The 20,455-nt window shown below is 29.4% G+C and overlaps 1 protein-coding gene across 1 annotated transcript in view; it reads right to left on the reverse strand.

Moving 5' to 3' along the window:
* Nucleotides 1-3,836: 3,836 nt before the first annotated feature.
* LOC106462293 (receptor-type tyrosine-protein phosphatase F-like) overlaps nt 3,837-20,455 on the reverse strand; it is a 333,656-nt gene continuing 317,037 nt past the window's right edge. The window contains exons 17-29 of the mRNA XM_022389747.1: nt 18,999-19,075; nt 18,179-18,313; nt 17,630-17,758; nt 17,099-17,253; nt 13,022-13,157; nt 11,593-11,742; nt 10,549-10,642; nt 9,998-10,074; nt 9,261-9,392; nt 8,918-9,040; nt 7,289-7,455; nt 6,297-6,432; nt 3,837-5,332 (exon numbers count right to left, since the gene is read on the reverse strand). Of these exons, the coding sequence (XP_022245455.1) occupies nt 5,249-5,332; nt 6,297-6,432; nt 7,289-7,455; nt 8,918-9,040; nt 9,261-9,392; nt 9,998-10,074; nt 10,549-10,642; nt 11,593-11,742; nt 13,022-13,157; nt 17,099-17,253; nt 17,630-17,758; nt 18,179-18,313; nt 18,999-19,075 (1,595 nt within the window). The 3' untranslated portion in view covers nt 3,837-5,248. The remainder of the gene's footprint in view (nt 5,333-6,296; nt 6,433-7,288; nt 7,456-8,917; nt 9,041-9,260; nt 9,393-9,997; nt 10,075-10,548; nt 10,643-11,592; nt 11,743-13,021; nt 13,158-17,098; nt 17,254-17,629; nt 17,759-18,178; nt 18,314-18,998; nt 19,076-20,455) is intronic.

Here is a 20,455-nt window from a genome sequence, read left to right on the forward strand (position 1 = left end):
AATTTGGGGTAGATAAAAGAACATCCCCAAGGAAGCCAATGCTTGTGGAAGCAGTGGAAGACCCATCCAGGCCAGTGGATTTGAAAATTGGAAGGTCACTTGTAGCAGATCATCAAGTAGTACCTATAACAGTAGCCAATTTCTCCAAATGTGAGCAGACACTTAAGGAAGGGGCATTGTTGGGTGTGTGCCAGGAGGTAGAGCCAGTCAATGTTAAAGCAAGAAATACAAGTATAAAGAAAGGACATACACTTCCAGAACATTTAACTGACCTCTATAAGAAGAGCATAGTCCATTTGGCATCATCACAGGCTCTTCAGGTAAAAGAACTTTTGGGAAATTATGCAGACGTCTTTTCGAAAGGAGATCATAACGAAAGAATAACTACACTACAGTCAGTCACTTTATTTCAAAAATAATATTATAAAAAGTATAATATCATATAAAATGAAACAATTTATAAAAGGTATATTTCAATAAAAATATTTCCTGTGAGATATTTATTTTTATATAGAGTACTACTACTATTTATTAAAAATAACAAATGATGTTTATCCTCATAAAATATAGGGATTATAAAATTCCAATAGTTGGTTGTTTTAGAGCAAAACCACATTAGATTATCTGCTGTCTCCACCCGGAGAATTGAGCCTCGAACTTTAGCGTTGTAAGTCCGTAAACTTACCATTGACCCAATGCATGACGATTCCAATAGTTAAAAAGGAGTTTGTGCATAATTTATTTTCATTTAGCACCAAAAATATTTAATAACTAGCTGGAGTATCCTTCCATGAGCGGAAGTTATGTAAATTCATGATTAATGAAAGGTTATCTTAGGACGTGAAAAGTTGCTTCCCTTATATGTGATTGTAAAAAACGTCCATAAAAATTGCAAAACACAAAATGTGAGACCGCAAGTTTGCATGTATCTCCGTATGGACACAACAAACCCAATTTTACAAGCCAAAATTCTTGCTTTTTCTAATCCACGTGCTATGTTTATATATTTAGGTGTTATAATAATAAATAACAATATCTATGTTATATATTAAACGAAATTACAAATTGTTCTATTACCTACTTTAGATTTTAATAATGTAAGCTTGAACTTCTTTTAACAGTATATGGCATGATGTTTTTAATTAGCAGTATATAAATATATAAACCTACTCGTGTTAAGTTCCATTACAGAGTTGGATTGACAATTTCAGAAGAAAAGCTGTCATCACCTCTAGTAGTACCTTTTATTTATGTTATTTTTCTGCTTCATTAAGAGCAGTTACCTTCTCACAACTGGATGCAGGTGGTGAATGATAGTTTTAGATTTATAACATTACAAACTTGTGTATCTATACCTGTTGCTAATTTTAAACTTCTAATCTAATTTCATGAGTGAGTTATGTGAAAGACGTATAATCTCATGGACATCGTGGGTCCTACTTCCATAAATATTATCTTAAGATACATTCTGCCATTCTCATACTGTGGTCTGTACCTTAATTTTTTGGCCAAGTTGTTTGACATTATTCAACCAATCAGAGCTTCACGTGGCCGTTGAAAGCACAAGCTGGTAAAAAGTTAATTAACGAGTATTCTTTACTTTCAGAATAGTAACTTGTTACATGGTATACTTATAAAGAAATGTTAATGAATCTAGAAAACCACATGGGATGGTTAATATGTTTTGTATATCAGAATGTAATTTTTTAAGTTTAATCTTTCTATTGAAAGAATAAATTTCCTGAAAGTTTGCAAGCATTTATAATTCTTTTAACCCTTAAAAGTTTACCTAGGACTAATGCTTATATATCACCGCTAAACAACATATTAAAGTTTCAATAAATCATCAAACTTTTCATGGTTTCATATACTTTAACAACTTAAGTATACTGAAATCATATTTGTCATATGCAGGGATATAACCTCAAGTTTTATTATTATGCAGCTGAGCCACTGGGGGCATATTGTGTGCTTTGAATGTTCATGCAACAAGGGTTATCTGCACTTACAATCCCAAAATTTTAAACTGAATAGATTAAGGAAGGCAGGTAATCAACAGCACTCATCATTAACACTTAGGCTACACTAATCAAATAGTGGGACTTGACTGTCACTTTTATAATGCATGAAAGGCCTCAAAGTGCACAGTACAATTCTATGGCAATGGGACATAAACATGCTCTTAGATCCATAGTTCAGTTCACTAGCATGGCCCAAGGTATACTTAAGTCAATTTTAATTATTGACATCTATTATCAAAATTTAAATAAAAGTCTTTATTTTTCCATTTAAATCCCACAGTACAAAACATGTTGCAATTTAGTAGTAATTAATTTAGATTAATCTGGAGCATTTTGCAAACTGAGGTTAAACATAAACTATAAGCTGTTGATATTTAGGAAAAACATGTTCATGCAGAAACTGGTAAATATAGTTTATGAAACTAGGTAAAACAAAAATAATCACCATAATAACTTCTCATTTTAATCCATATTTTTTGTCTTGTAAACAACTTAAAATTGTTTTATATATTTTACTTGTTATTTACTAAATCATTCTTGCCTATAAATATATTTTTATTATAGGATTAGTATGTTCCTCCTTAAAATAAATAATTTTTCTATATTATATCAACGTGTATTGAATTTATAGTTCATAATTAATTAAGCTCAGTTTATTCCCATCTAAATAATTATAAAAACTGAATTAAGAAAAAGTTAACTTTTCCTATACCAGTAATATTTCTAAATATGGTGATATTTGTTTACTCTGTGTAAACAATTTCACTTTAGAAATTAATATTTTTTAAACATTTGTTCTACTGTGAAAAGTCTGCTAGGTACAATGTTATAAAGAAAAAAATAAATAACTAAATTCAAGGATGGCAGTACAATGGGACAACAAAATACCAGTACAACACAAAATATTCACATATTAAAAGATGTAATGTGATAAAGATACCCAGTTCCTTAAACAAAAACATACATACCATCAATTACACTGCAAGTGACACTGAAACACAAGGATGAATGAATGAATGAAGCTTGAAAACTTGTACTCAGTTACCGTGTATCACAAAATCTTCTTAGTCATCTTTCATAATGCAGTTATCTAGCTTGTGTGATTGTAGTAGTTATTTGGTATTACTTATATTAATAATTACAAATAAAAACTCTTCATACTTCCAAGTATTCTAATTTTAAGTAAATAATACACTATTGGAATCATTATGAATGAATGGCTCATAAATGAAATAAACTTACCCTATATTAAACACATCTAAACAGAACAAGAAAAAGTACGATTTAAAATCAGTGTATAGACACACATGATGGTTACAAACACTACCATTAGTAAAATTTCTGTACACTGTAGTAATGGGACATTTGTTACATGCACTCCCCTGTCATTAACATTAAGCTTCGATATCATGACTAACAGCATCATCAGTATACTTAACTGTCATATTCAAGAGACAAATATCTTTCTGTTTCTGATGAAATATAATTTGAGAAACTAGAAGAATAATGTTTTGAATATTTCTCTGTAAAAGGTATATAGAACTCAGATTTAGAATTACCACAAACAAATATAAGGAATTCTAACTTATTTAAATCTCTGATATTCCATGTTACAGAATCACAAATATTCAAATGTTTCAGTCTCAACTAAATATTACTGAAAATACTGTACAAATGTAGTTATAATACATTAATTCCATTCAGTTGTACATGTATGAATCAAATATACAAATTATGTGTGTGTGTTTATATATATATATATATATTCAAACACCATAAATTACTATAATGATTTATTTGTTTGGTGTATAATCATTAATAACATTTTCATGAAAGCTACATTCACCTTCACACTTTAAAAAAAATTAAAATAAGGTTATTCAAATCATTAGAAAACAGGTAAATTAAGTTCAGAAAAAAAACCCATAGTTGTATATCAAACATTTCAATAATGTACTGTCAAAATATTCTACTACTTTAGCAATACATTTATGTTTGTTTACTCATGCAAATGTTGGCTCTGTAAATTTTAATTTTCACAAGGTTAAGAACGCACTTTATTTTAGAAAATCAGAACTAAAATATAGTATATGTTTTTCTTCATTAACCAGAGTATTATTTAATTCATCGACAATTTAAGTTATGTTCTGATGACTCTTCCATTAACTTTTAGTGAAAAAGATTTACAGAATCTGAATAAAAAACAGCATAATTAAGTTTAAAAATAAAATTGTTATTTATAAGCCATTAAAAATGCAAAAATTTGATACAAAAAATTTATTAGTCACCAAAAATTACCTAAATATGGTATGGATCCGTATCGCCTACTTAAGCCAAGACTGGAACATGGATTTGATATGAGCTTTATTGTCAGGAAATTAATAATAGTGAACATTATACTGTAATTAAAAATATGATATATATATATATCAACTTGAATAAATACTTTAAAATATTCTTCAAAATAAAGTGAATTAATCAGAAAATAATGAACATGATAAGTAACTCATAAAAATTTCTCCTTTTGTGAGTGTGAAACACAGTCTATATTTTTCATTATTTATCTTCTCAACTAACTGATGTTCTTCAGTAAGTAAATTGGATGACATTATGTGACTGAAAGTAAAACGAATGACTATATTACTGGTATCTTACATTAGAGCTACAGATATGTAGAATACTCAATTAAGCAGTATAGAAATGGATAAAATGATTCATTTCTCCGTCCACAAATCAAAAGAGCTGTACTGTGACAGACGGGAGATAATTCTAGATAGGCTGAAACTAATAATGGAAGAAACTGCAGAATATCAATTTGTTTCCACAGAAGTTCAGTAGAGAAAATTACAGGTTACATATTCCGATCAATACTTCATCAGGCCTGGCCATTTGTCAAAGTGAATGTGATTAAAATTGTGTTTTAAAGTTGTTAAGATTATCAACATTCTACTTCTAATCAAATCACATGATTCTTGAGGCATTCAAAGAGACACACTTAGTTTCTTTCCTTTCCCTTATTCTTATTCACTTATAAGTCATATCACTGGTTTTATTCTCACACGGTCTGACTTTTTCAGGCACTAACCGGTGAAGTTTCTCTTCTTGGCACAAGTTACTTGATGAAGTGCAAGACCATGCATCTAACTTTTTCATGTAATTACTACAGCAAAATAACAACTGTAGTATTACTATTAATATCCCCAGGATAAGAAAAACTTTATCAATCTTCAGAGAGGTGTATCACCCATATCCATGAGCTTGTGATGATGCATGTAATCCAGAAGACCTCGGTAGAGAAAGTCATACTGGCCCTAGAAATGTAGATATACATGATTTTACTTAGACATAAAAAAAGTGTTTAATGTAGGATCTTATTTCTCATTTGGTTTTCCTTGACATGTTATATAATACTAAAAAATATCTATGTAAATTCTACACCATTTATGAGAAATGCAGACGTTTATGAATGTTTTATTTTATTAATATCTACATTTACTGAATACTCTAAATCTACATTAGTAAGCAAATTTATTAAAAAACTGCATTTAATGTTAATTCTGATTTACTTTAAAAAAATTATCTCCACAAGTTATTTCATATTGTACTTGTGAAATTTAATTTAGGATACTAGAAGCATCAATATGAATAATCCAAAGTAAAATATTACACAAATGATAATTTCTTAAAGTTTACAAATTTCCCTGCTTTAAGTAAGTGAATTATTAATTCTTATCATATTTTCTTTTATAATTAAATATAAGTATTAGTAACTATGTAGCATTGTCATGACTGCTAATCTCAATATCTATGTAAGAATATGAATAAAATAGCCAAAAAGTAAGAAATAAAATTCAATAGGTACTACCATACATGAATTATTGGTCTGAAACAGAAAACCTCTGACCAAAAGTAACTAATGGTGAATACATAAAGAAACTGTAATGTGCATTCTTATGGATTATTACTTCCAATCATTAAATAATGCAATTTTTAACAAGCCTGTCAAAAATATTAGAGCATTTAGCTCTCAGGGAACATTTCCAATCAACTTTACATTATTGGTAATTCTTATGAGCAACCTATTAGGTAGTTAAAATGTTCTACACAAAATGCATTTATATTTAACTGCACATTCAAAAATCTGAAACTTAGTATCATCTTACAACCATTATAAATGTCAATGGAAACAATAATAATTTTATAATTATAATCACACTTTCTTAAAACATTTATTAATGGAATACTGTATTTTATCTAACAATATCTAGGACTCACTATTGTTTGAAGCATGCACTGACGCTGAGAACGTGTGTGTCGTGCAGCTTGGAAGACATCAACCCTTTCTTCTAATTTCAACTGCTGGATAAGCACACTTAAAGTGATATAAACACTACTTCTGTCTCCTCCTCCACTGCAAGATCAATAATTATCAATTTCAAGTAGTCTGAATGTGGGTACGTTTGTTTCTATTTAGCACAAAATTAGAGCAGTTATCACCTAATAATAGCCTGTTTAAAACACATGAAGTGTTAAAGGAAAAAATTCAGTTAATTAGTAGCCACTAAAAGCTTACACAAGTTTCCATATAAAAATCAGGGTTTCTTTCTGTAGCAATTGTTTAAAAAAAATGGAAATTTATTTGAGAGGTTTCAAGCTATAAATCTGAAAAATGCTTTACATCAAACACTGATAAACAAAGTACTTAGAAAAACTGAAATTATTACTCAATAAACTTGTATAGTTTTACATAAACGATTTATATAAATAAATTTAATATAAAACATAAAAGACACACCTTACTCACTATTTTTCACATTATTAATTTTTCTTTTTTTCATATACATAGTTAAAATGAATTCTAATGTATTTTTCTTGTAAGGTATAATATGGTTAGTCCACTTGATTTGATTTCATCTAAGTAATCCAGACAAAGGTATTCCATATCAACATCCTTTTCATGACGTTTCTCAAAAAACCTGAGCTTAATTTCTTTCTTTATGAAGCATATTCACCTTCATACTTCTATTTCTGCTCTGTTAACATTCTAATGCTCAAAACACATGTAAGTTAAAATCTCAGCATAATAGCAAGGACAATACTTCTATATGACGTTTTTAACCAACTTCCAGGAGTAACATATGGTGATGTTAAACCTCCTTCAGACAATACAGACTTTTGTGTGTTACATATGGGTACATAACATATGGCTACACTATCAGCTTGAGTCATATTGCTATCAAGTAAGCATTAGGACTTTCCATACTTACCTGCAGTGTACTGTGAGTGGACTATTGGTAAAATCCAGGGCTTGAGTTAGCTGTACTTCTTCTATTAACTCTATGAGGTTCACAGTGCTCTCTGGCACTGCACTTGGATTACCTGAATCCGACCATCTGAGAAACTGGTAATGAGTAACAACATGGTTGTCGTTGTTCTGGAAAAGTTACAAAAGTTTTAAATGCTAAATTAAAACAAAACAAAAGTCACTATGTCATTATTGAAATGAAAATAGATATACTGTTTAGAAAGAATCTTTCTTTTAAAACCTACTTGGCATTTTTACTATGTATAATTTGTCTTAGAATTTAATGAAATCAGTGAGTGAGAATTACTTTACTAGGAAGTTATTATACAGTAAACTAATATTAATATCACAGTAAACTATATATAATACCTATTACTTGAATTATGGTTGAAAATCCAATGGAATTTAGAAACATATTATCCCGAAAGTTCTATGAACAATGAATTTTGAAGAGAATCCTTGTGGCATAAAATACAGACTAGCCGCATAATTAGGATCTCCCCTTACATTTGTTCTTGTAGCAGGGTTGGTTCTTTGATTTCTTTAGAAGAGCAAATAATATCCAAAAGCACATGAATGATTGATGCTGACAATCTCCAACTGACAAAGCTGGACAGGAATCTTCTAAGACATTAACTCATTAGGTGTGTACTTTTATTCAGTCATATCATGCTCAAAATAATTGTCAGATAATTCAGGTTCAGAGACAGAATTATTGAATTGTGAAAACACTGGAATGATTTGATGTCATTTTGAGTCTGTTTTCTCATAAAAATTAAACAGTTTTCAACTGCAAGTATTACTGACTTTTTGAAAAGCAACATACACCATGTTTGATATAAATAAGTGGCCGAGATCATCATCTGTGCAGATTTGGCTTTTTCTATTGATTTTGTGCACTCAAGTCACATTTCTAGCAGGTATTTCAAACTGCATTATGTGGTTGCCATATGACAATGAGTGCACCTAAAAGGTTAATGCAACACTTCACTATGTTTGTAGTGTTGTGCAAAATTGGTTTGAAGAACACAACAGTTACTTCATTCCTCTTGCAATAAATCTGAACATTGCAACTATCAACATAATCCTATGACAACATCTTTGAACTGGAGATCATAATCTCCACAAATGGGCTACAATGGAACAGAAGACCAAGCATTTTGTGGAATTTATTTTTGTACTAAATCTGGATGTCCAGGTTATTATTATAAGAAAAGGTAGTCCAATCTGTTATTAAGTCATGGTTTTAATAAAGTGACCAGTCACTACATTAACGAAGCAAGCTTCTCTCGATTAAGGTGATAATGTAATTAATATTATAAATTTTTAGGTATTCTAAACAATACAGTGTTCCAGTACTGATTAAATAAATTAACATTTATGAGTTTTTAGAATAATTTTACAACAAAATTTGAAGAATCCTGAAAGTTCTGAAGAATTATAAATAAATTGTCCCTACTTAAATATAAAAACAAATCTTTAAACTAAGTTTACAATTCTTAATTTCTAAGCAAAATGTTTTCCTATGATAACATAAGTAATTAAAATTCAATAAAACTTCTAAAAAACTGATACCTATACAGTATTTTACCTTGACATTTGTAACATTAAATTCTCTCTTAATAAATAAATCCGTTTTTTCTTCCTTCTGGAATGTCACTTTGATGTAGTCATATTCTTGCTCTTCTGTTGGCCAATACTGTGGACACTTTGTCTGGATATTAATATATATATATATATATATTAGTGAAAAAACGACAGTCAACTTTATATATTTAGCAAAGATAAAATAACTAAGCAGAATAGATGTAAAATTATTTAGAGTTTATAACTACATAAACACAAATACTTCACAGAAAACATTAACATTATGGTATTTTTGACAATGCTGTAAGATTTGTCACATCTTTTATATTTTGAAAACATTACTTTACCTGCCCTTCTCCAAGCTCTGAAAGCATCACAACAGTTTGAATGTTGTGCTCCTTGATCATCCTCCAAAACTCGACTTGTGTGTTTTCTAGTGGATCCTGAGTAATGATGAAAGACAGGGACCGATTATAGCCCTAGGGAGTTAAAAAAAAGTCTATTAGACAATTTTCATTATTTTTTTTTCTACAAGAGTAGAAAGTTCATTAGAGGGTAAAAAAACACTGTAACCATAAAAACTATTAGAATATTTCGTACTTAATGGCCATCATATCAACATAAGATGTAGTGGCATACACTTTGACAATATTTGTTGGCTAATTTCTAAAACAAGTCCAAACTTAAGTTTACACATTAACAAACAATTTATTTAATTTTTAATCACAGTTAATCAGTGTACATATTTTAATACGCAAAAATTATTTCAATACTTTTAAAAATAGAAATGTTAAAATATTAATTTATGATGCAAAAAAGAAAAAGAAACCTATAATAAAATGTATTAAAAACAAAAATTTAAGTGATTTAACTTGAATGTTGTATGAGTAGAAGAAAAATCAAACATAAAAAGTAAAAACACATTTATATGAATTATGTCTGGTTTTTAAGATGAAGTTAAAACAATGAATAGAAAAACTAAAATTTTTTAGAAATCAAATTAATCTTCTTTTTATTTAACTGAAATTCAGAACTGAGTACAAGTTTACAGATACAGAAACCATATTTAAACCTTTATTCTCACCTCAATGAAAGATGCATTAATGTAAGAAGAGTGGTCTCTGGAAGCAGTTGGGGGAAGTATCACACGATTTGTATCATCTGGCAGAAATATAATGCACACAATTTCAAAGCTACAGTTGTCATCAACAAAAACTGTTTTTCCATCACAATGTTACCTACATACAATCTATTTTATGTCAATGTAGTTAACATGGTTTTGAGTAAGCTGTAGAGATAATGACATTACTAAAAGTTTTAGTAAGATAATACATGCAGAAAAATGCAATATAAAAGTATTATTTAATACAGTTCATATAAATTTAAACAAGGAATTGAGCTAGTAAATAGCTTTTAAAGTGTGATTCTACATGATCAACTAATTTTAAAACTAATACAAAAATATGTTACATATTTATTAACCTTTGGTTGAAAACATCAAACTAGTGTTAAATACAGATAAATTATCAACAAACTTTGTCTAAAGATTATTTGCCTAGTAATCTAACAGGTTTTTTTCTTTCTTTAAATAAAGACATTGTAAAATGATTTGCCAAAAACTTGTTACTAACTTACATGGTATGATAAAATTATATCTATTTTTGCTCAAATTAATATCCATTGTTCCAACACAACAAGTCTTGGGATCTTCAATCACATCTCCAAGTTTCTACACAGAAAAAAAGTGTTTAATGCTTTTTATGCAACTAACACTGCAAGTGATGTATAAAAAAATCACATACAAAAATATTAATTATTTAATGATGATGCATTACCTAACTGTTATTAACTGAGCCCAATTTTCTATTTTATTTATTAACAAACTCATCTCATATGCTTAACTACTGCTTATAATTTCATGGACTGGATAAAGAAATGCAATCTTCATGAGCTTCACAAGTCTACTTTTTTACATTTTAGCTTTAATTTTATCATTATATCATATTTGAGGCTAAGAATTATTGTTTTAATGAAATCTATAAGTCTAAAGGACAATGTTTTGGTATTTGGTATTTTCAACCTGAACAGTCAGGTTAGACCTTTAGGATCCAGGTATAGCCAATTCTAATTTTTAACTACTGACCAGATGGAAGACAGTGAGTCAGCAGTAAACGCTGTTACAAAGACTTTGTCTACCTTTGAATAAAATAACAAAATTAACTGTTTTTCCTACAATGCACCTACAGCAGAGAGTGCAGTGTGTTGAGCAGCATTACAGTGCAAACCTTCTGATCCACAGCCTGGCATACTAACTACTAGTCCACATCTTACCTGCTTGTGTTTTGAAAATACAAACATGGCAAAACACTACAAAGTCACTCAAAGAATACACTTACTGTTTACACTCATAATATCCACACTGACTAATAACTTGCATCAAACTCTATGAGTGAAATAATTTTACAGTAACCTAGGGCTTAGAGTTTACTTATCTCATTCCCCTAACTTAGCTTGTTTGCTCAGGAAGTGGAAGGAAGATGAGAATATTTACAAGTGATGCTTTAGTGTAATTATATTTTGATTCAACCAAATGAAGAAGTTAATCAGAAGAGTTAAGAATAATGACACAGTGAAATAAAATATTAACATCCAGTAAATCTTAATACAGAGATCTCTTACTTTAAATTCCAACTGTAGTCCTGTAGTTTCATATTTGTTCATTTTTCCTCTCAACTGTGCAAAATGATCTCGTAAGTGTCTCATCTCTATCTCTGTGTCACCAAACTGAGCATATTCCATTAATGCTCGGTAAACAAAAATATATTGTTTCTGTGGAGTTCAGGAAAAGAAAAATAATATACATTTTTAACAGAATTACAACTCTTATAATTTCATTGTAACATAAAAATTTGTGGGAAATAACTAATACTTCAATACAATGTGCAGTTTTAAAGCAGTATGGTAGTTTAGTTGAATTACTATTTGTTTTATACATAGAGAATAATAAGAATAGAACTAGGAATTAAAATTAATAAAACATATTCTTGTTGGAAATAATTCTATGTACCTTCATGAAATATATATATTCACCAATTCTAATAAGCATTCCAACTATAAAAAGTGGACATCAAAGAAACAAAGCCTGTTTTAGTTGAAGATAAAAAAAAAGGTACTATTATTTTTTCTGTATCTACTAAGTAGTTTACTTTTGGATTTTACTTCCTTATAATCCACATTCAGAAGTGTAATGATTTCAAACTAAATAATTTGCATAAAAGCAAAACTTCTACAATTTATCATTTGTGAAAATTTTTAGTATGTTAATAAATGTAAATACTTTATAAAAAAAAACGTCTCAGGTTGACTGTTTAAGATTCAGTTATGCCATTATTTAAAAATATAATAGTTAACTTTTAATCTTTATCCATTCACATCGGTAAAGTTACAAACTATATTGTTGTAATACAAGGTTAGTGTGTAAAACAGGTATTGTGATTTGTAACTTAGCCAAAAAAAACATAAATATTCCATTCATGTCAAGGACTTTACAAATTTAATGTAACTAAGAAGGGAGACTTGTACAGCAGTCACTAATATATACATATATACAATGAATATACAAGGTTAACTATGTTTATTAACAAAAAATGATTAGCACAATGATGCTGTTGAAAATATACAACAGGATTTGATTTATCTTGGTCTATCTTCTTAAAATACTGTTAAAACACGCAGTATCTTTTCTACAATAATTATCATTGTGTTTACAAATCATTATTTCTTGATTTACTGATGTATTAGCACAGGTAAGATTAACACTAGAGACAAGATCAAATAAACTTAACAGAAAGAGTAAGTTGTTATATAGCAAATATCCACTGACAAATGTGGTTCACGTAAAAAAAAAATATTGCTTTTTTAGTTTTAGTAACAATTTCAGAAACACAACAACACACTATGATATTCAGTATTTTACTTACAGGTGAAAATTTACTTGTACTGCAGAGAGTGCACAGAGGAAAGAGTTTTGTATATAAAGTATGTTTAATGTTAAGTACATATTTTTATTGATCTATACCACAATTATTCTTTTACATTCTGAACTGACCAGAGATTGTACAAGATAATTCCGAGAATGCCGGAGGTCAGAGACGCAGGCATAGACATTGACCTGTCCTTCATCATTCAATTCTTGTAATAGTGTATCTATAGCAACAAATGTCCCTGTTCTTCCTACACCAGCACTGCAATGAAGCAGTTAACAATAACAGTTAAGAGAAGTAAATATCCACATATAAATGCAAAGTAAGACAATGTTTAAAAATAACAGTACAGGAGTCACATATTCAATAATGGTCAATGTCAGTCATGTGAGATAAGCATTCAAAGATGATAGTTAAATGAAGTAAATATTTGATATTAATAGTTAAGAGAAACACATGCTTTCAAATCATAGTTAGGCAAATGTTTATAACATTAGCTAATGAAGCAAACTTTTAGTGCTGCATGTGTCAAGTAAACAACATGTACAACAAAAACTGATGCAATTACTAAATAATGAAAGCAAAGCAAAACTTCAGTACTGACAGCAAAGTCAAGCAAAATGGTTAAAAATAACAGGTAAGTGACAATTGTTTAGTATGTTAGTCTTGTGAAACAAACTCTCAACATTTAAGGAGACAGTCTGACCATTGTATTATTTCCCCAAAAGGGGCCAAAGGTCACCTGGAGGGGGTCACCTATTTTAACTACTTGCACAATTATACAGTAGTGTGTTGTCTGTCAGTCAGTCAGTAGACACCAAAATGGTGCCGCATAAGAGATGCTTAATGTTGCAATTTGTACTGTCGTGATTTCAGTAAAATGTGCTTATGCCATGAGTCAGGAGAAGAATTATGCAGTCTGTAGGCTAAAACACAGAATGACATATGATCTTCAAAAGCAAGAAATAAAAACATTCGTTACTCTTAATTGTGGTTTTATTTACTTTTGAAACAGAACACTTTCTGGGACCCTGAGAAGTACATCTAGTATACTGTTTAGTTTGAACTTATCAAACAAAATGACATGCAGCTACCACAAACAGAGGTAACATTTTACTTGAACCAGAACATTTTAACTTGTGCTAATCTCATCACTAAAAACAAATTTTCTCTATCCATATTACATCAGGTCCAATATATTATCAATGTAAGGAGAAAAAACACTGGAACTTTTGTACTTAATATTTGACAGAATATGTTTTAAAAAATGTATGTGTATAATAGGCACATGGATATGTGGGCAAAAAAGATAGCTCAGAAGTGCATGACTGACTGAAAATTAAAATGTCAATTTACGTGAGTACAAGAGTCAGAAAGTAAAAACTTTTAGGCTAACTTACAGGATTTGTCAGTCAAAAGCAGTCCTCAAACTTGAGTAAACAAGACAATATTTTTCAGAAAGCTCGAAAAAACTAAATTACATTACATCTTATATTTTTTTCTGATACAATTGCTTTTCTAAAAGACTTAACTGTGAGCAGACCAGAAAAATAAGTGGTACAAGTACTGTAGTCTGCAAATATGCATGAATGCCAAAATAAAAATGTAGGGAGAAAGCGTAAATCATAAGAAGAATTATAGACAGTGAAAAATTCTGTCAGTAAATAAAATTTTACACAATTTTGGAAATGAGACTGCAGAAAAGATTCCTGCAGTGAGCAGTACATTACTTTGGAAATTTAAGCCTAACCTTATTTACTATGAAACTAATTAAGAGTGTCTGTATTAAAAGAGGACAGAAGTTCAAAGAGAAATCAACAGCAGCTTTTCAATCAATCACAAGTAAATATTATTGGTTGCCTTCCTTATTCCTGTCCCTGGGCACAGCCTTAAAAAAAAAAATACTGGTGGTATAGTATATATATTGTGTATGGATCAAGCTTCAATTCAGATTTATTAATAACGTATTACCTTATTTCCATTCCCGACAGTTTTCTTAAAGAAATCCAACATCAATCTATCTTTTATAATTTCTTTTTTAACACTCTGGTTCTTCTTCAATTTCATTCATGAAAGTCTGCAGTAAAAGTTCATCTACTAGTGCCTAAATCATATGCTACATAACACAATGTTCTGTGTGAACGCGATTTCAGCAATGTGAAACACGGCATATGATTGGCTGCATATGTGAGTATTAACCAATCAAAAGTGGTTTCATAGACTGCAACTAGCAATTAACAGCTGGTTATCAATTTGAAATCTTGGCAGCTACATACTGATTGTTTTTGTGAATATGGTATCTTACTTTACTTGCACCATAGTAAGTTTCAAACCCTGTACTGTAATAAAGATTCAGTAACAAAAAAGTATTCTTGGAGAATTTATGAAAATAGCTATAAATGGATAGAGACAAAAAGGTATATAGCACAAAATTTTGTCTAGTTTACCACAACCTTATATGTACTTTTAAAATTGTATTATGCATACTTATTACATCTTTTCTAGAAAATCTTCCAAATAAAATGTGAAAAATTATACAAACACTAGTTATTTTTTTACTTTTCTGATTTCTAAACAAAACTTTTTTTTTAATACCATGAAAGAAAGCACTATTCTGAAGAATTTTATTCTGTTGTAAAAATTAATGTACGATTATATTTCTCCAACACATTCTCCTCTACCTATGACTGGTAAATAATTGGTATCTAAGTTACAAATGTCACAAAACTGTAAAGAATTGATTTTTTTGTCTAGTTTTTATTTACTTATGGTGAAGTTTAGTTAAGGTCAATCCTAATATGAACAGTTTGAAGAAGCAACAGTTATTAGGACCCTAGTCATGAATAGTAATTTATTTCAATACTTTTCACAGCCTTAGACATTTTTTTGTGGCTTTTATTCATATTTTACATGTGGCTAGTGTAATTTTATATGCATGTTTAGCTAAAACAAACTATATTAAGGAAAACAATTTCACTTTATACAAGATACATATTTATACTTTCTGTTGTTATTTACAGAACACAAAGAAGAACAGTGGCTTTGCAAAAATATAAATACTAGAGAGGTTAAAAAATTAAACTACAGACTTAATAATAACAGTTCTTTGATGAGAGCAGATGATGAAAGATTCTATCAGTAACACTAATGAATCGAGTCTGGTCACTTCTTTATTCCTTCAGTATAAATTTTGTAATACGTATATTTTTAAAGAGAATTACATATATAGAATCAAGCAGTGATAAACCTTCATGAACTTCAAAAGCAAAATAAAACTATGAAATCATATATATAATAAATTGTAAAATAAATAAAAACAAGGCCTGAGGTATACCTTCCAAATAATCTTCTGATACAACAACAACAAAGACAAACAGTAATAATTAGCACCAAAAAAGCTGTAGTTATTAGTTTGAAATGAGTGGTCTATAGCCCAGAGAAATGCATGGTACTAAAGAGAATAATAACAGTAATCATTGCATGGATCAGAAAAATAAATAACACATGAATAGTTATTACTATTTATGTCAAATGTTTACCCCTGCACATTACTTTCTTTCATCAGAAATATATTTTTTTTCTTTGGTGTATAGATTCAAGCACTTCCTTTCAGTTGCTCAGAAACCAACAGCCAGAACATGCATCAAAATGTTAGCATGGCTGTATTGAATTATCTAAGTACATTTTGTTCTTCAGGTGTTAAACTATCATGTTCCTTAGAAATCACAGGTTAGCAATGGACCTTTTAAACTACTTGATTACTCCAACAGACAAAGAAAAATACTAGAATCATATCTTTTATAGATTAAATGTGTTGAAACTGTCTGAATAGACAAAATAATCTTTTTGAGTAGTATCATAATACAAGGATGTGTCTTTACCAATTAAATTCAAAATTCTTTATTATGTTTTATAGTTCACAAGTAGATTAAGAAGTTTAAATTAAATGCCATATTTGGTAAAGTAGTGTAGCTTAGTATACAGAATATTTCATCATGAAATTACAGATAAAAGAAACAAACACTGCTTGAAGATTTAAACATACAAACATTTTAACATTATTAAACTCTTAGTGAATTAGTAATTATCCTATGCCAAATATTTCATGGTCACTAATTTTCTTAATAAAGGGTTAAAGACTAAAAATGTTCTTCAAGAAACATTTTGTAAGAATCAGAGATGCATGATACTGAAACACTCACCTGCAGTGTACTAGTAATGGCCCCCTATCTGAAACATAATGTTCATTGACTCTTTTGATGAAACGTAGTAACCAGGAAGGCTGTTCTGGAGCTAAGAAATCCTTCCACATGACAAAATGAAATTGCAGAATTTCCCGTTCGTCCGTGAATCCATCCTTATAAAAATAAATTAATATCAGCATTGAACAGTTTTATAATGTTGTGTAGTATTCACATCACACTCTACAAGATTTTTAAATAACGATTATATTTGTATATGCTTGTATTATGAAATTATTATTGTGTCAATAGAATGTTTAAAATCTCTATTTTCAGCAATTCAATGTAAAAAAAAATTATATTTTTAACTATTAATGAAAGCTGTGGCATTTCTCTCTCTCTCTGTGTATACATTTCTAAATAGACACACAAACACAACAGGATCAATGTTATATTGACATTTATATAGAGACCTACTGTTAAAGAATGTTATAATTATCATAATATTCTACAAGTCATAAAACAGGCAAAATACACTGAAATGGTGCTTACTTTCTTGTGCTGTACTTGGAACCTTCTAACCAAATAATCTGAATACTTTGTGGTGTTAATCACATTTACTGTATACAACTTTTCCACTTCCTTTGGGTCATCATCAGACCAATACTGGGCACATTTCAACTTGAGAAAGAAATAGATTTTTGGTGCACATTTCTTTATTATCTAGCTTAACAACATACATAAAAGCTATCAACCTTAACATTATCGTTAAATAACTTTATTTAAAACTGGTAGGGAAGGAAACCTTAAACTCCAATAAAGAGTTATAATACCATAAACAGAATAACAAAATATTTTAGTCCTTTTTCCTATCAATAAAACATTTTATTTAAACCTTACAAAAAGAACTCAATTTTGTTTTCAGTGTTAAGAAGTAAACTCTTAAAAAATGGGAAACATGTAAGAAGATACAAAATAAAAAGTGTAAAAACACTACCAAAGCATCAACTTTTATAATGTTTTATCTAGAATGATAAATAATATAGTTTAATAAATTTCTGTTTGAAACTTTACAGGTAATCAAACATTATTAACACTTACTTTACCATGTTCTTCCACACCTGTCAGCATGACAACTACAGTCACTTTGTGCTCCCACATCATCTTCCAGAAGTCAACCACTGTGTGCTCAAGAGGACCTTGGGCACAGATGAACATTTTCCTTCCCCGATAACCCTGATAAATATCAATAAAGTTTACAGTGACTTTTCTTACTCAATGGAAAACAAGTTATATGATTTTAGTAAGAAAAGTTCATTACCCAGAAAAACTATTACTTCTAATGAACTGCACAATTTCAAGCTTATTTGGTACAGAAATAAAACAAGTTCTATTGTAATAATTAAATAAATGATCACAATTCTGAAATATATAAACTAACCATTAAACTCTTCTTTATTACTACCTGGTGAGATATATCTTTAGTTATCTTTTCATTCATAGCTTTAAAACTAATACAGTGATCACAATATTTCTAGTCACATTACCCCAAATCATACAGATATTATAAATATCATTTTAATATACTTTTCAGTTTATTACATTATGTTTTCTTGACAATGAATATGTCACAAAACAATCTTCTTGGCAACTATGGCTGAAATGACTTATGAAAGCTAAACTTTGATTGGATGTTTCAAGTTGGTAAAATAATTATTAATTACATCTATGCTTTTCCATATAATCTTTCAAAATAAGCTTTTACATCCTAGCTGCTGGTATGCCTTTTTTCTCAATGGTGTAGCTAGACAAGACTTCAACATTACTTAACACATTATTCTAAAACACCTACTTCCCTAACACATTATTCTACAGCATCTGCTTCCTTAACACATTATTCTACAGCACCTGCTTCCCTTACCTCAACAAAGTTTGCATTGATGTAATCTGAACCTTTAATACCATCCTCAATAGGAAGTTGAACTCGAGTCTGATCAACTGCAAGAAGACAATGATAAGGAAAGAAATAATTTTAACTTCCTTCCTCTTTACAAACAATTAACTTTGAAGAAGCGAGAAAAGTTTGACTCGTGCCATTTTATAATTTTCTTTTTCATGTTTTCATAGCATAAACTTATAAGTATGTACATATATTCTTTAAAATCAAAGTTTTTGATAATTTCTAAGCACAATGACTAGTAAAAGAAATAACAATGAGTTTCTTCCTAAATCAAACATGTACCATTACACTTGGATGACCACTAACATTATACTATAATCAAAACTGATATTAAATCTTTAAATATATCAATGCATACAACCTTAATATGCAATTACACTCAAAACTATCTAATATTGTATATTATCATGATAAAATCAATGTTAATACAGGGATTTGAAGAAAGAATCTATGGTGTAAAGGGTATTACAACTTTGGAAGGTTATGTTTTGTATAAAACAGTCATTACTCAAAATACAGTTTTGAAACTGACATGTAATATACAATTTTTATATAATTTCACAGATTTTTCAGTAAGTTATAAGGTTAAAAAAAAAATTGAAGTGCACACATCCTAGTGTACAATTGTTAAAATTAGATATGAAACTATTGAAAATTAGTACTTAGAGTTGGTATAACATAACGTTTTTGGGACAACATGGGACCTATTAGTTCATCTTGGCTGTCCCATACTCTAAATTAAACTAAAACTTTTAATAAATAATTTTTAAAAAAAATCTTAGTCAGCCCTTATCATTCATATACTTATCAAACTTTCTCTTAAACTCATTTAAACTTACTGCCTCCACAACATCGAAGGCAACCCATTCCAAAGGCCATCCACCTTGTTAGAAAAATAAAATAGTCCTAACTGAAGATGACTCCTACCCTGCCAAAATTTATACTTGTGTCCCCTAGTTCCACTATTCTCACTGTTAAGTATGAAAAAAGATGATGAATCAGCACTATCAATTCCCTTTACAATCTCAAACACCTCAATCATTTCCCCTATAACTCTTCTTGTTTCAAGACAAAACAATTTGAGAGATTTCAACCTCTCCTCATATGACAACACTTCCATCCCAGGCACCATTCTCTGAACCCTTTCCAACATTTCAATGTTTTTCCTAAGGTAAGAAGCCCAAGACTGAACACAATATTCCAAATGTGGCCTAACTAGTGACCTATACAATAAAATTATAACCTCTTTAGACTTGTATTCAATATTTTTGTAGATACAACCTAAAATCCTATTTGCCCTACCACTAGCAACAGCACACTGCTTGGATGGCTTTAGAAACTGATCAACTATTACACCAAGATTCCTTTCTTTCATGACACTGTTAAGGTAATTCCCATCCAAATTATACTTATAATTC

Source organism: Limulus polyphemus, unplaced genomic scaffold (genome assembly GCF_000517525.1).
Source record: "Limulus polyphemus unplaced genomic scaffold, Limulus_polyphemus-2.1.2 Scaffold45, whole genome shotgun sequence".
Classification (NCBI taxonomy): Eukaryota; Metazoa; Arthropoda; class Merostomata; order Xiphosura; family Limulidae; genus Limulus; species Limulus polyphemus.